Source organism: Papaver somniferum, chromosome 9 (genome assembly GCF_003573695.1).
Source record: "Papaver somniferum cultivar HN1 chromosome 9, ASM357369v1, whole genome shotgun sequence".
Lineage (NCBI taxonomy): Eukaryota > Viridiplantae > Streptophyta > Magnoliopsida > Ranunculales > Papaveraceae > Papaver > Papaver somniferum.
In genome coordinates, this window is record NC_039366.1 from 21025313 (window position 1) to 21036960 (window position 11648).

At 35.1% G+C, this 11648-nt stretch overlaps 1 protein-coding gene across 3 annotated transcripts; it reads left to right on the forward strand.

Moving 5' to 3' along the window:
* Positions 1-6347: 6347 nt before the first annotated feature.
* On the forward strand, positions 6348-10340 carry LOC113309679 (GATA transcription factor 8-like). 3 transcript variants are annotated; one of them, XM_026558157.1, is made up of 4 exons: positions 6348-6544; positions 6931-7154; positions 7979-8233; positions 9151-10340. In XM_026558157.1, the coding sequence occupies exons 3-4, from the start codon at positions 7988-7990 to the stop codon at positions 9937-9939; spliced, it is 1035 nt and encodes a 344-aa protein (XP_026413942.1). In that variant the 5' UTR covers positions 6348-6544; positions 6931-7154; positions 7979-7987; the 3' UTR covers positions 9940-10340. The 3 variants fall into 3 exon arrangements, with proteins under 3 accessions (XP_026413942.1, XP_026413943.1, XP_026413944.1); XM_026558158.1 differs by lacking the exon at positions 6348-6544 and adding an exon at positions 6557-6633; XM_026558159.1 differs by lacking the exon at positions 6348-6544 and adding an exon at positions 6713-6730.
* Positions 10341-11648: the final 1308 nt, after the last annotated feature.

Sequence of the window (11648 nt, forward strand, 5' to 3'; positions counted from 1 at the left end):
AAAAGAAAAAAACAAAAAAAAAATTGAATTCGGATTTCCAAAAAATTCCAAAGACTGTTAGTTATGTTTTCCTTTTAAATTTGTAATTTTTAAACCAATCATACGTTGCCAAGTGTCCTCACCTAAATATCGTCACTCCATGCTTTCCAAATTGAATTTGGTTTCCTTTTTTTAATCTTTTTCCTATTATTTTTCCTCATCGTTCAACGTGAGAGCTTTATTTGTCTAGGCCTTTAAGTCTTTAGATTACAATGGTGCTATTTGGACACTAGTTCTGATTTTTGTTTGAGACCCAAACGAAATTAATTATAAACTAAATTTTTACACATAATACTTTCCTCATTGTGTCTCTGGTGAGAATTTAGTTGTGCTCAATGTAGTTAATTTTGGATTTTGGTCTATTTTCATCGGGACCGAGATACTGCAATTTTATGTCAGAGAAATTCTCGATTGAAACCCAGAGTAACTACCGAAGTTTCGTTTTCAAATTTTATACCTATAATACGTATATCAAACATTTTTCATACACAGATATAATAAAATACCACCAATTTTTATAAAAACAAACAAATCTTCATTTAAATGGTAGAAAACCAAAATCCATACAAATTCCAAAAACTTTAACAGAGATTTCTAGCCAATTCCGGGCGAGTCAACTGATATTCAACCAAGAATTTCGACCAAAATCCGTCTCGATAGCAAAATCTTTACCTTGACTGAAACTGGAATTTTCAGCAGAATCTCGGATCATCTCGGTCGAGATTGACTACATGGGTTATGATGATATGAAGTTGTACGGTTACGAAATGTTCTGGACAGGTCGTCCATTTGAACAACCTAAAAACCATGCGAACTTCGAATTTAGTTGTTATTTTTGTGGAGTCTGAGTGGACGGTGAAGTCCAAAATTTTTGTAAATAAAATGTCTATCAATGGGTTTGGTTTTCATCTCGATAAATAACGAAAACATGAAGATAAATGAACTATCATGTTAGAGAGTGTCGGAACTCAGTGATACATCTTAAGAACTCTAGAAATAAAAAAGTCAAAAACTAAGTTGGAAAAAACAATCAAATTTTTTTGTGCAATACTTTTTCATCTTTTTTCTTTTTTGCTTTTGTTATTGGACAATATGGAACAAAAATCAAAACAAATGTCACCTATATGAAAAACTTGGTTTACATTCAAATGGCGCGGTTGTTCTTCGATGGAGGAATGGTCAACGTATAGAAAACGCCCTCAAGGTGGGACTTTGGGGTTAACTTGAAAGCATGCTAATAATAGAGTTGGTAATGTTAAGTATTCATGGGTTAAATTTTGGTTCATATTAACTTTCTAAATAATCAATCCCAATTAGGCTAATTAATCTAATTCTATAAACTAAATAGAATTCACTACGCATGTCTATTTGGTGGGTTAGTTGGAACCTATCTATTTGGCCTCATCATTACAGGCTCTCACCGAGTCACACCACTAAACCAACACTACCACTTAATCAATAGCTTTAACATATGATTATTATTGTAATTTGTTTTAGTAAAATAACTTATTAAAAAAAAAGCAGCTAGCTAGATTTTCAGTGTATCGTGCTTTATGCATGAGAGGAAAGTCTAGAGTATATTTGAAGGAACTTATGCATAGAGTGCAACCCAAGTTAGCTTAGTTAAAAGAGAGAAAATGGGACTAGGACTAAGAAAGGGAGAGGGAGTAAATCAGAAGGGATTGAATTGATTCAATAATGAGTAAACCTCAAGATTGTTTCAAGTGCTTTGTAGGGATCATATGAATATGAATAATAAGGAGGGGGTCTATCATTTCAATTTGGCCCATCATCCCCAATGCAGCTGCAACTCAAAGCAAAATTCTTCATTCTCTTTTGGGAGATATATTGCTTTTGAAAATCCTTTGATTTACTCAAAACATGGTGCGTGGGGTATATGAGGATAAGGATTCTATTAATGGAGGTAGGTGATTGTTTGTGCTTAAGACCATAGATTTTTTTTCCGCAAGGTAATTGTGTAAAAATAGAGGAATTGTATGGTAGAGAATTTAGGGTCGTTAAAATTTTGAAGTCAGATTCTTACAAATTATCACCTAATAACTTTATCATTATATTAAAATAATTAAATTTACAGTCATTTCAAAAATGGTTATTCAGTTTACATTTTGACCTCTTTAAAATTATGAAAATGATAATCTGTTCGACGCTTTAACTAGCTTAAATACTCCGCGTGGTAATTCACGTTAATATATTTAAAATATTAATTTATATTATTTTAGTGACAGTTTTTCTTCAGTGATCATATAAAGTAACTATTTTTTGACAACAACAAATACTAGGGGTGTAAATAATACCCGAAAATACTCGGCCTGCCTGTACTCGTCCGAGCCCGCCTATACCCGAAGTAGCCCAAAGTCTGTTATGCTCCGTCATGGGCCACCCGGCCTGGTCTGGATTAATTTATTGGACGATCTCATGGTTTGCAATTAATTATGATGCCCGGACTGATACCCGACCTGGTGCCCGACCTGAAAACCTTCTATTTGTCATTAATCATTTAATATCCTCTTAAAAAGACTTAAAAGTTACCATTTTACAATTGTCAATTTTGTGTCAAGAAAAATTAAATATATACTTGTTTTTACTTATAATTAACTTTTTCAAAACATTAATGGTAATATATTTTCTTATTAGAAATGTTATTGTACTCTAATTAATTATTTATTATAGGCTATAATTAAAAGTTTGTCATTGTAATTTAAATATAAAATAATACTATCACTTACGGTATGCAATGTTAGAAAAGAAAAGATATTATATTAAAATTAAATAAATTTAATTGCAAGTCTGGAAAAATAAATTTAATACCATTCATTTGAAAATTTGAACTTAAAAAATAAGAAAATTTTTTCAAAATAGTGACCTATCCGGCCCGATCTGGCCTGTCCGTATAAAAACGGGCTTCAGACGATCTTTGGGTAGCAAATTATCATATTTTGCCCGACCTGCCCGGCCTGAATTTGTTTACGGACTTACAAATATTAAGCCTGGCCTGCCCGACCTGTCTTAGTTTTTGGGCCGGGTGACCTGACCTGCCCGAAAATCTAACGAATCAGTGACAAGAAAATCTTTTGAGTAATTAGCAAAACTGCTAGGTGTCTCCACTATCAAACCCTAAAACTTTCTCCCATGACATGTCATTTTCCCACTCCGTCATGCACCTAGCGCTGCCCAAAGGTCCAAGGCTTCCCAATTTAAGGTTTTAGTTTTTAGATATGGAGTCGACGGGGGAGACGGTGGGGATGATTTTGGTGGAAATGTTACATTGTCGGTGTGATAGCTGGAAAAGCAAAATTTGCAATAAGCAAGCCAAGTGGAAACACAAAAGATTTATACTCACACGTGTTGAGAATTACCGCGTGGTCAAAATTAACCCCAACGAACAGTAAATGGGATTCCCCAACTGATTTTCAGAGAGAGAAAAAGTGAAAAGGCGTTGGTTTTGGTGTCTGAGAAACGGTACTTAAAATAAAGTCAAAACCAATCAGATTTATCCTTTCCTTTTTTCTTATTTTTTTTCCGAGAATCTCGAGGGAAAAGTACAACGGGTCCAAATTCACCTGTAAAAATTAAATAAAAATATCTTTAAAGTTCAAAAAAACAACGGCGGTGAACCTCAAAATGGAGCTTCGGTTTCAAACTAGACTTCGTTTTCAGTTCTTCCGCCTTTCAACCTTTAGTTAAATAGGTTTTGCAGGGGCAGCTTTCAATATTCCAAGTCTTGAATATTGAATCCAAAATAAGCACGGCCCTTAAGCCAAGCACTATGATAGCACGCATGGTTAGTTGCTTAGCTGCCGTTAGGTCGACCACTGGTTACCTATTTCGCCTCGCTATAGTTTCAATACAGCCAAGCCAAGAGCTAGTAAAATCAGCCCTGCTACGAAGGGGTCACACTGGATAACTTACAAAGACGAATAATGTGCTTTTGTCCAGATAATATCACAAGATTCTTTTTTTTTATCCAAATTTTCAACGCTATTTTATTTTTAGAGAGAATATCGTAATACGAAAAGAAAATAACTATCATAAATAAAAAAGATGAAAGAAAACTTTTATGAATAAAATAGATAAAAAAATACAAATTTATTTGTAATTTAATAAAGAAATTCAGTATCCGTCCAAAATCATACGGAAACTGAATATTCTTAAAGTGCAATTTTCACGGACTGAGTTTCTACCAACACTTTGTAGCTATAGAACGGAGCAAATATATATGTGTCCTTCTTAAGCTAAGCTAAAGATTTTGGCCACATTATAGCTAAGAAATTATGATCATAGTGGTTGGCCTTCACTATAATGTGGCTAAGCTAAGTCAAAAATACCACCATAGTGCTTGGCCTTATATCATGAGATTGCACCAAACAAATTTTCATAACATACTCCACTTAGTTTAAGTGGTAAGTGTCAATTTAGCTAAAATCCCTAAATGCGATTATTTCTTATGAGTTAAGGATACGAGAAAATGCACTACAGTTCTTGACCGTAAATTTCCGGTTAAAGCTGGGACACATACAAACCCTAAAATCAAAATATGAAGTTCAACGATGAATCACAAATATTATTGGCTGAAAACTGAGTTTCCAACCTGACCGGACTTAACCAACGAATGTTCTTGGCTAGCTAATAACTAAAATTCTCTATGATAATGGTTGTTCCTGGCTACATAGTGTCCACTAAGGAAAGGATATAAACATCATAGTTTTTGCGTATTTTTATCCTCGGTCGGTCGTGGTTGATATCCGGATATTATTTGCCTGAGACTGTAATATTAATCCACTATAGACAAGTGTGTCAAAATATTTTACCAAATTCGTTCTGATAATAATTATTGGATTGGATTACCGACAATATCAGATGATTTTTTTATTATTATTATTGGATAAAGAGTACTTTTACAAGAAACTAGTTGGAAGCCTAACAACAAGCTGAGTTCCAACAACGTACTACATTAGTTGACAGGTTGTCGTGCTAGCTTACTAGCGAGTCTCATGAGGAATCATTTAAGGGAGCCGAAACAAATAGGGGGATGATTATGTCACAAGGAGAAAAGCTAACTCTACCTTCCATGTCAAGTATTGCGCCTTCAAGATGACCTGATGAATATTTAAAGTACAAAGTATGTACCTACATTCCTAATCATAACAATAACAGGATAAGGGATGTTCAATGTGAGATAATGGTCAATTGGGGGTTCCCAATAAACAATTAGTATAAGCTGAATACTGATGGCATATGCTTCTGTTGACAGCTTATTTGCCGGAATTGAAGGTGTCACTAGAGATGCTAGCGACATTTTTGTGGCTTGCTTTTGCAGTTATATCTTCCCAAGTGAAGTGACAACAACGTTGCTGAAATATGTGATGATAGGGATAGTATACTCCTTGCGAAACGACCTGGGATTACTGGATTGGAAGTTGAATGTGACTCAACATATGAAACCCAAATCCGCAAAGATAAAGTCGAAGCTCCATGATACCTACAAAGCCTGAAGTCTGACGTTCAGAGTCTAAAGAATTAGTTTGATGACATCTCCATTATCCATGATTATCAGAAAGCAAATTTTGTTTTGTTATAGATTTTCTCTTATAAGAAGCCTCGTAGAACAATGGCCGGTGTCTGAATCGACATTCCACTTCAGGAAATAATAAGTTTGGTGCCTACTGATCAGGGTGTTTCTTAACCCTCAACTAGTTAGTTTCGAGTATGTCATAATATCATAGAGAAAAAAAAACACTATTTGTTTCGGTAAAATTATCCAATATCAAATAGTATTTGATAAGCACCCAAAATCATCATCCATAAACTGTTTTTCGACATTAAATTTCTGCCTAAATTTTATTTGTCATCGTATATTTATTTCGATGAACAAATATCTGATATCTAATATATTTGTATTCGAAATTTCGGATAATATCTTAAATGTGGATACTTAATTAACGATTGAATGACCTAGATTTTAGAGATATTTTCTAACCCAATTTAGTAATTAACACACGGTTGATTGTCACAAACACAAATCCCCCCACATTATTATTTTCCAAAAAAGCAATAACTCAAAAAAGGGAAAACAAATCAAAAAAAATATAAAAATAACTAAAATGAAAAAATCATAATCATAATAATAATAATCACCCCGTCAAATACGCAAGTTAAACAAAGAAAAGAGAAATCAAAGGAGGGTGAGTTGGACCCACAATGTGGATGGAGGTAAAAAAAGACAAGGACAGCTAAGCAATCAAGAAAAAGGCTCACCTACTTGAAACACAATAACTTAACTTAACCCTCCCTCTTCATCTTCATCTCTTCATCACGTTCTTTGGTTTTCTCCCCTATTTTTATTTTTTATCGTTTTGAAAAAAAAAAATGGACTATTAATCCCCCTCCTCCCCCTGTCTCTCTCTATTGCTACTGCTACCTCCACTACCACTACTACTAATAATAAAGTCTCGTTTGGTTCTTTCTCACAATATATATTTTCAAAGTAAGTTTTTTTTCTTTCTCTGTTCTTCTTCCTCCCTTCATTTTGACATTGTGCAAGGTTGGTTTTGAGGTTTTGAGAGTTTCTGTGAGGTGGGTTTTTGATGGGTTCATGCAATTGTAAAGCAATTTTTGATTTTCATCATCAGCGTCGCCATTTTTGAAGGAAAAAAATTAGGGTTTTTGTTAGGTTTGTTTGTTATATTTGAAAGGTTTTTGGTTTTGTTTCTGTCATTTTGTCTGTGTAGTCTGTAATTAAATTCTGGATTTTGATTTTGGAAAGAAAATTTCTGGGTACTTTCACCATTGCATGCGTTTGTTTGACATTTTTGTGATTATGAAAGTTTGATTTTTTGCTAATTTATCTCGTTTTGGTCTTCTCTTTTGTAGGAATTCGCGGGATTATCACATTTCTAGGCATATTTTAAGAGCTAAAATAGTTTCAAACACCATTTTAGGGTTTCCTCTGTTTAGAATTCCATCAATTAGTCGAATTCAGTGCTCTGCATTTTCGGTTCAGTTACCTCAATTTTGAAGAAATATAGTAGTGGGTTCTTAGTTTAGAAGTCCAAAAGTTCAAAGCTTTGCGAATTTCGCCATCCTCTAATTCCAAGGTTTGCTTCTAATTATTCCCTTCAATTATGTACACATTACTATCTTTGTATGCAATTCCATAATTGCAGTATAAAAATTCAATCTTTTTTTACCTTAATTTTGTTTTGTACTAATTGATTGAGAGAATCCTCAATTCTGGCTCAATTTTGGGGTGGTTTTCAATTTTCACATTAAAAACTTTCAGGACTTTTTTTTTTGATTGTTGTTGGAATTTTAAATTAAATTATGAATTTTTATTGAATTTATGTCCTTGAAAATGATTTATGGTTGCTTGGTTTGATGAGATATGGAGTATCATTTAATGGGGTTTTTGCATACCAATACATGTGACTATGAGATCAATCACAGGAATGAGACCCCAATTTTTAATTTCTGACCCATATCATGTGCCACATGTACGGTTGCGTTGTCGGTGATGCATTTAGATTAGTTGCCTCCCATTTATCTTTATTCCTAATTTTGTTTCTTTCTTTCAATTTTATAAAAGAAATTGTCATCTTTTTTCTTCCCATTAATTTTGCTGTTCTTGATTTTTTTCAAGGCTGCATTATTGAGTGCATGTGCAATGGTTGTTATATAACAGTCGGGTTGCTTATATATACTTCAAATTGAAGTTATTAGTGCAACACTTCATGCTTTGGTTATTGTTTTTTAACTTGTAAAGGAGAAAGAAACACCTTTACTATTACTTGTAATTCAAATTTTGGTTTGAATTTCTTTCCGGAACTAGTAGAAGTTTACTTGAGAGTTTGAAAGTAGTTGAGTTTTTTGAGTATAAAGGGAGAACATTGTGAGTTTACTCCTTGGCATGAATTTTGTTCAGGTAAACAAAATGATTGGACCGGGATTCATTGATGAAATGGACTTGGATATCTGCGGAGATTTCTTTGATCATATCGATGATTTACTTGATTTTCCAAGTGAGGAAATCGAAGGAAATGGAGGAGTTATTGGAGGAGGAGATTGCAATGCCTTTCAAGATATGTGGCCTTCAATCCCACCACCAGAATCGTTGGTTGATCCTTGCTCTGGTTTCTCTAACAGCAGCTCAGATCTTTCCACTGAACTCCCTGTTCCGGTGAGTTGTTTTGGTCGCATTTGGTGTTAACAATCATGACAGTCATTTTTTTATTAGCCGTTACTAACTTTACAAGCAGTACTTACTAATTGTTTTATACTTTTCGTAAATATATTAACTTTCAAACAGTTAATTTTTCTAAGACTTATGTCAGTCATGAGTTACTGTTCTACCGACACATTCAACTGGAATATGACTTTACAATCTGTAATCATCTTGCGAATGAAATCTCCATAGGCCCAGTTGTTTATTGTTTAAAGTCTTGCTCTGCAGAGTGCCCCCCCTCACTGGTTATTGAAACCAGCCTGGATTCCATGGCACATTTGGATGTCCCTACTTACGAACAGTAATAATCCATTTACTGAGAATTAAAACTCTTAATAAAACAGGAGAACTGTTCTTGGATCACCACATGACATATCAGTTCATATCAGCTGATGTGAGCTGTCTCAGCTAAAGACAATGAAAATTAGACACCTTTCCTGACCATGTTAGCGAGTTTGGATCTTGTTGACCCAATTGTAACATGGGTTAGGAAGACTCCTTTATGCTAATTGTGGAGATTTAGACACTGAGATGGTAGGGTTTGACTTAAGTCTCTTCCAATTGAATGATAGGATCTGTTCTCCCACGTTAGATGTTGGGCGAGCACTTAACATAGTTGCAAGTGCACGTTAACATCAACTGCTAGCTAAGTAAGTCACTTGGTCAAGACTAATGTGGTCCATGTAGTACCACTCTTTTTTAAAAAATAAAATGAATAATTGAGCTTATGTGTAGCTCGTTCTAGTATGACCGTGGTGTTAAACTTCGACATTTGAATGAATTTAAGCTTACTTTAAATATTCGTTATAGTTTTAGAAGTACATCATTATCGTTCACTTCTCATCTGTTTTTCTTTGTTTTGCTCTTCTCAGCATGAAGACATTGTCCAATTGGAATGGTTATCAAACTTTGTCGAGGATTCTTTCTCAGCTGGAAGCATCCCTCTCGACACAGACTTCATTAACAACAACAAGAAGGATGACTCTCATCGGTTCCGTACCTCCAGCCCAGTCTCCGTCCTCGAGAGCAATAGCTCTTGCTCTGGTGGAAAGACAATGTCTCTCAGTCCTGACACTGTTGTTCCTGGACGTGCACGGAGCAAGCGCCCACGACCTGCAACTTTCAATCCACGACCTGCTCTTAGTTTTGTCTCTCCCGTTTCATCCATAACCAATGTCCAGAACCTATCAATGTCCAACTCCTATTTATCATCAGAATCAGAGAACTACGCAGAATCCCATCCACCATATATACCAAACTATGATGGTACGGAACAGAAGAAGAAGAAAAAGAAGAAGAAACTGACACCATCTCTACCAAGTTATAGTTCAGACCTTGACGATTCACTTCAGCAGCAGCAGCCTGGCGTGGCTGTCAGAAAATGTTTGCATTGTGAGATAACAAAGACTCCTCAGTGGAGAGCGGGTCCAATGGGTCCCAAGACCCTCTGCAACGCTTGTGGTGTTCGTTTCAAGTCAGGGCGGCTCTTCCCCGAATACCGTCCTGCCGCAAGTCCGACATTCGTAGCTTCACTGCACTCCAACTCCCACAAGAAAGTCCTGGAAATGCGAGTCAAAGGTACACCAGACGACATGAATCCAATGAGTCCAGCTCCAGAATTCTTGCCAGCAAGCAACACCCATATGCTTGATTACATATAAGTAGGAGCTCGGAAAGAAGACATAGTTGAAGTTTCCTTTTTCAATTTTAAAACTTTTACAGTTTATCTTTCTTTCTTTTATTTTATTTGTATGTTGTACAGAGTTGGGTTGGAGAGGAGGATAGAAGCAATAGATGACCAACAATATGTTAGCTGCTAGAGAGAAAAAAGAAACTTAAGAAGGATTAGGAAAGGGATGAGCAAGAGAGCAAGGAAGGCAGGCTTAGGTTTAGGATTTAGAGTTTTAGAGAAGAAGAAGAAGAAGAAAGCTTTAGATCCTTGTAGGTATTCAAAGTTGTGTTTCGTGGTTATTTGTTTTGAATTCTTTTTGCAGTTGTTTGATTTGCTTAGGAAAGTCTGATCTTTTAATGAAATATTTCATGTACAATGTCGGATTTTACATTTTCTTTTTCATAGCTAAGATCATGTGATTAAGCTGCACCATTGCGAGAACTTGTTCTATCCTTGGCATATTGAAAGGAAGGCCAATGGAAAATGTGAATTGATGGATTACATATCAGAACTTGATCTAACTTCAAATTTACGCAAAACATAAAATCTGGTCCAAGTTTTTCATACCTAGAGGTACAGTGTGTGTGGGCTTTAACTTCTTGAGAAATCAAATCTTTAAAAGTACGTTAAGAATTTGAATGCCATATCCCATCAAAGTTGGCAATCACTAATTTCCATGTGTGTGGACGAGAGAAGAGTGGTGGGTTAAGTCACGACTTTGAGGTGAATTTGGCTTTGCTTTATGTGAAGGAGCATTTTACAATACCTTTCATTCACTGAATGCAAAATGTTAAATCCCTTGAATATTTGTGGTTGATTTCTCTAGGTTTTACTTTGTTAAGAAAACATCATCACCTCATAATTGTGTTATGCTCCAACGGATTTGTTTTCTTGGATAGAAACACTTACAAGAAGAGACGTGCTCCAAATTTTGAACCGGAAGTTCATTTTTTAAAATGACGAGGCAGTTGGTTATTCTTGTCGAGCACACCGCGTGCATACAAATACTATACTGCGAAACCAATGTTTGAATACTATTAAGGAACGCGACTTTAAAATATTTCAGAACATCAATCCAAAATACAGCTTTCTAACGTTCATAAGATTACTAGAACTTGTACTTCTCCTCCTACTAATGTCAAAAGATCTTTGCAGATTCAGAGATGGCTTCCTCCTGACAATGATTATTTCAAAATTAACTTTGATGCATCATTTATGGAACATAACTTGCAGGGTGGAATTGGACAAATTGTGAGAAATTTTGCAGGAATCTGAATCGGAGTTCAAGGAGACTATCTTGATGGAGGAATGACTCTAGAAATTGAAGTAGAAGAGATGGAGCGCAAAGCAATGCTTGCAGCAGTTAACTATGCAGTTGAAAGAGGGTTCAGTTCATTAGTATTCGAGTCAGACAGTCAAGTATTAATAAAATCCATCGATGAACAAACCTTCTACGTTCATTGGATGAATCATTCCCTTGTTTTGGACATTAAGTTTTTGTTAAGTAAGTTAGCTCAGTGGAGTTGTGTCTCAGCTAAGAGAAGTGCTAATGGAATAGCTGATAAACTGGCAAAAAAACCCAGAAATTTAAGGTCTAATTTTGAGTTTCAATCTGATCTACCCTTAGAAATCCAGGAATGGGTAGATCAAGATAACAATATAATTTCTTAATTCTTAAATAAAGCTATTTTTGAATCA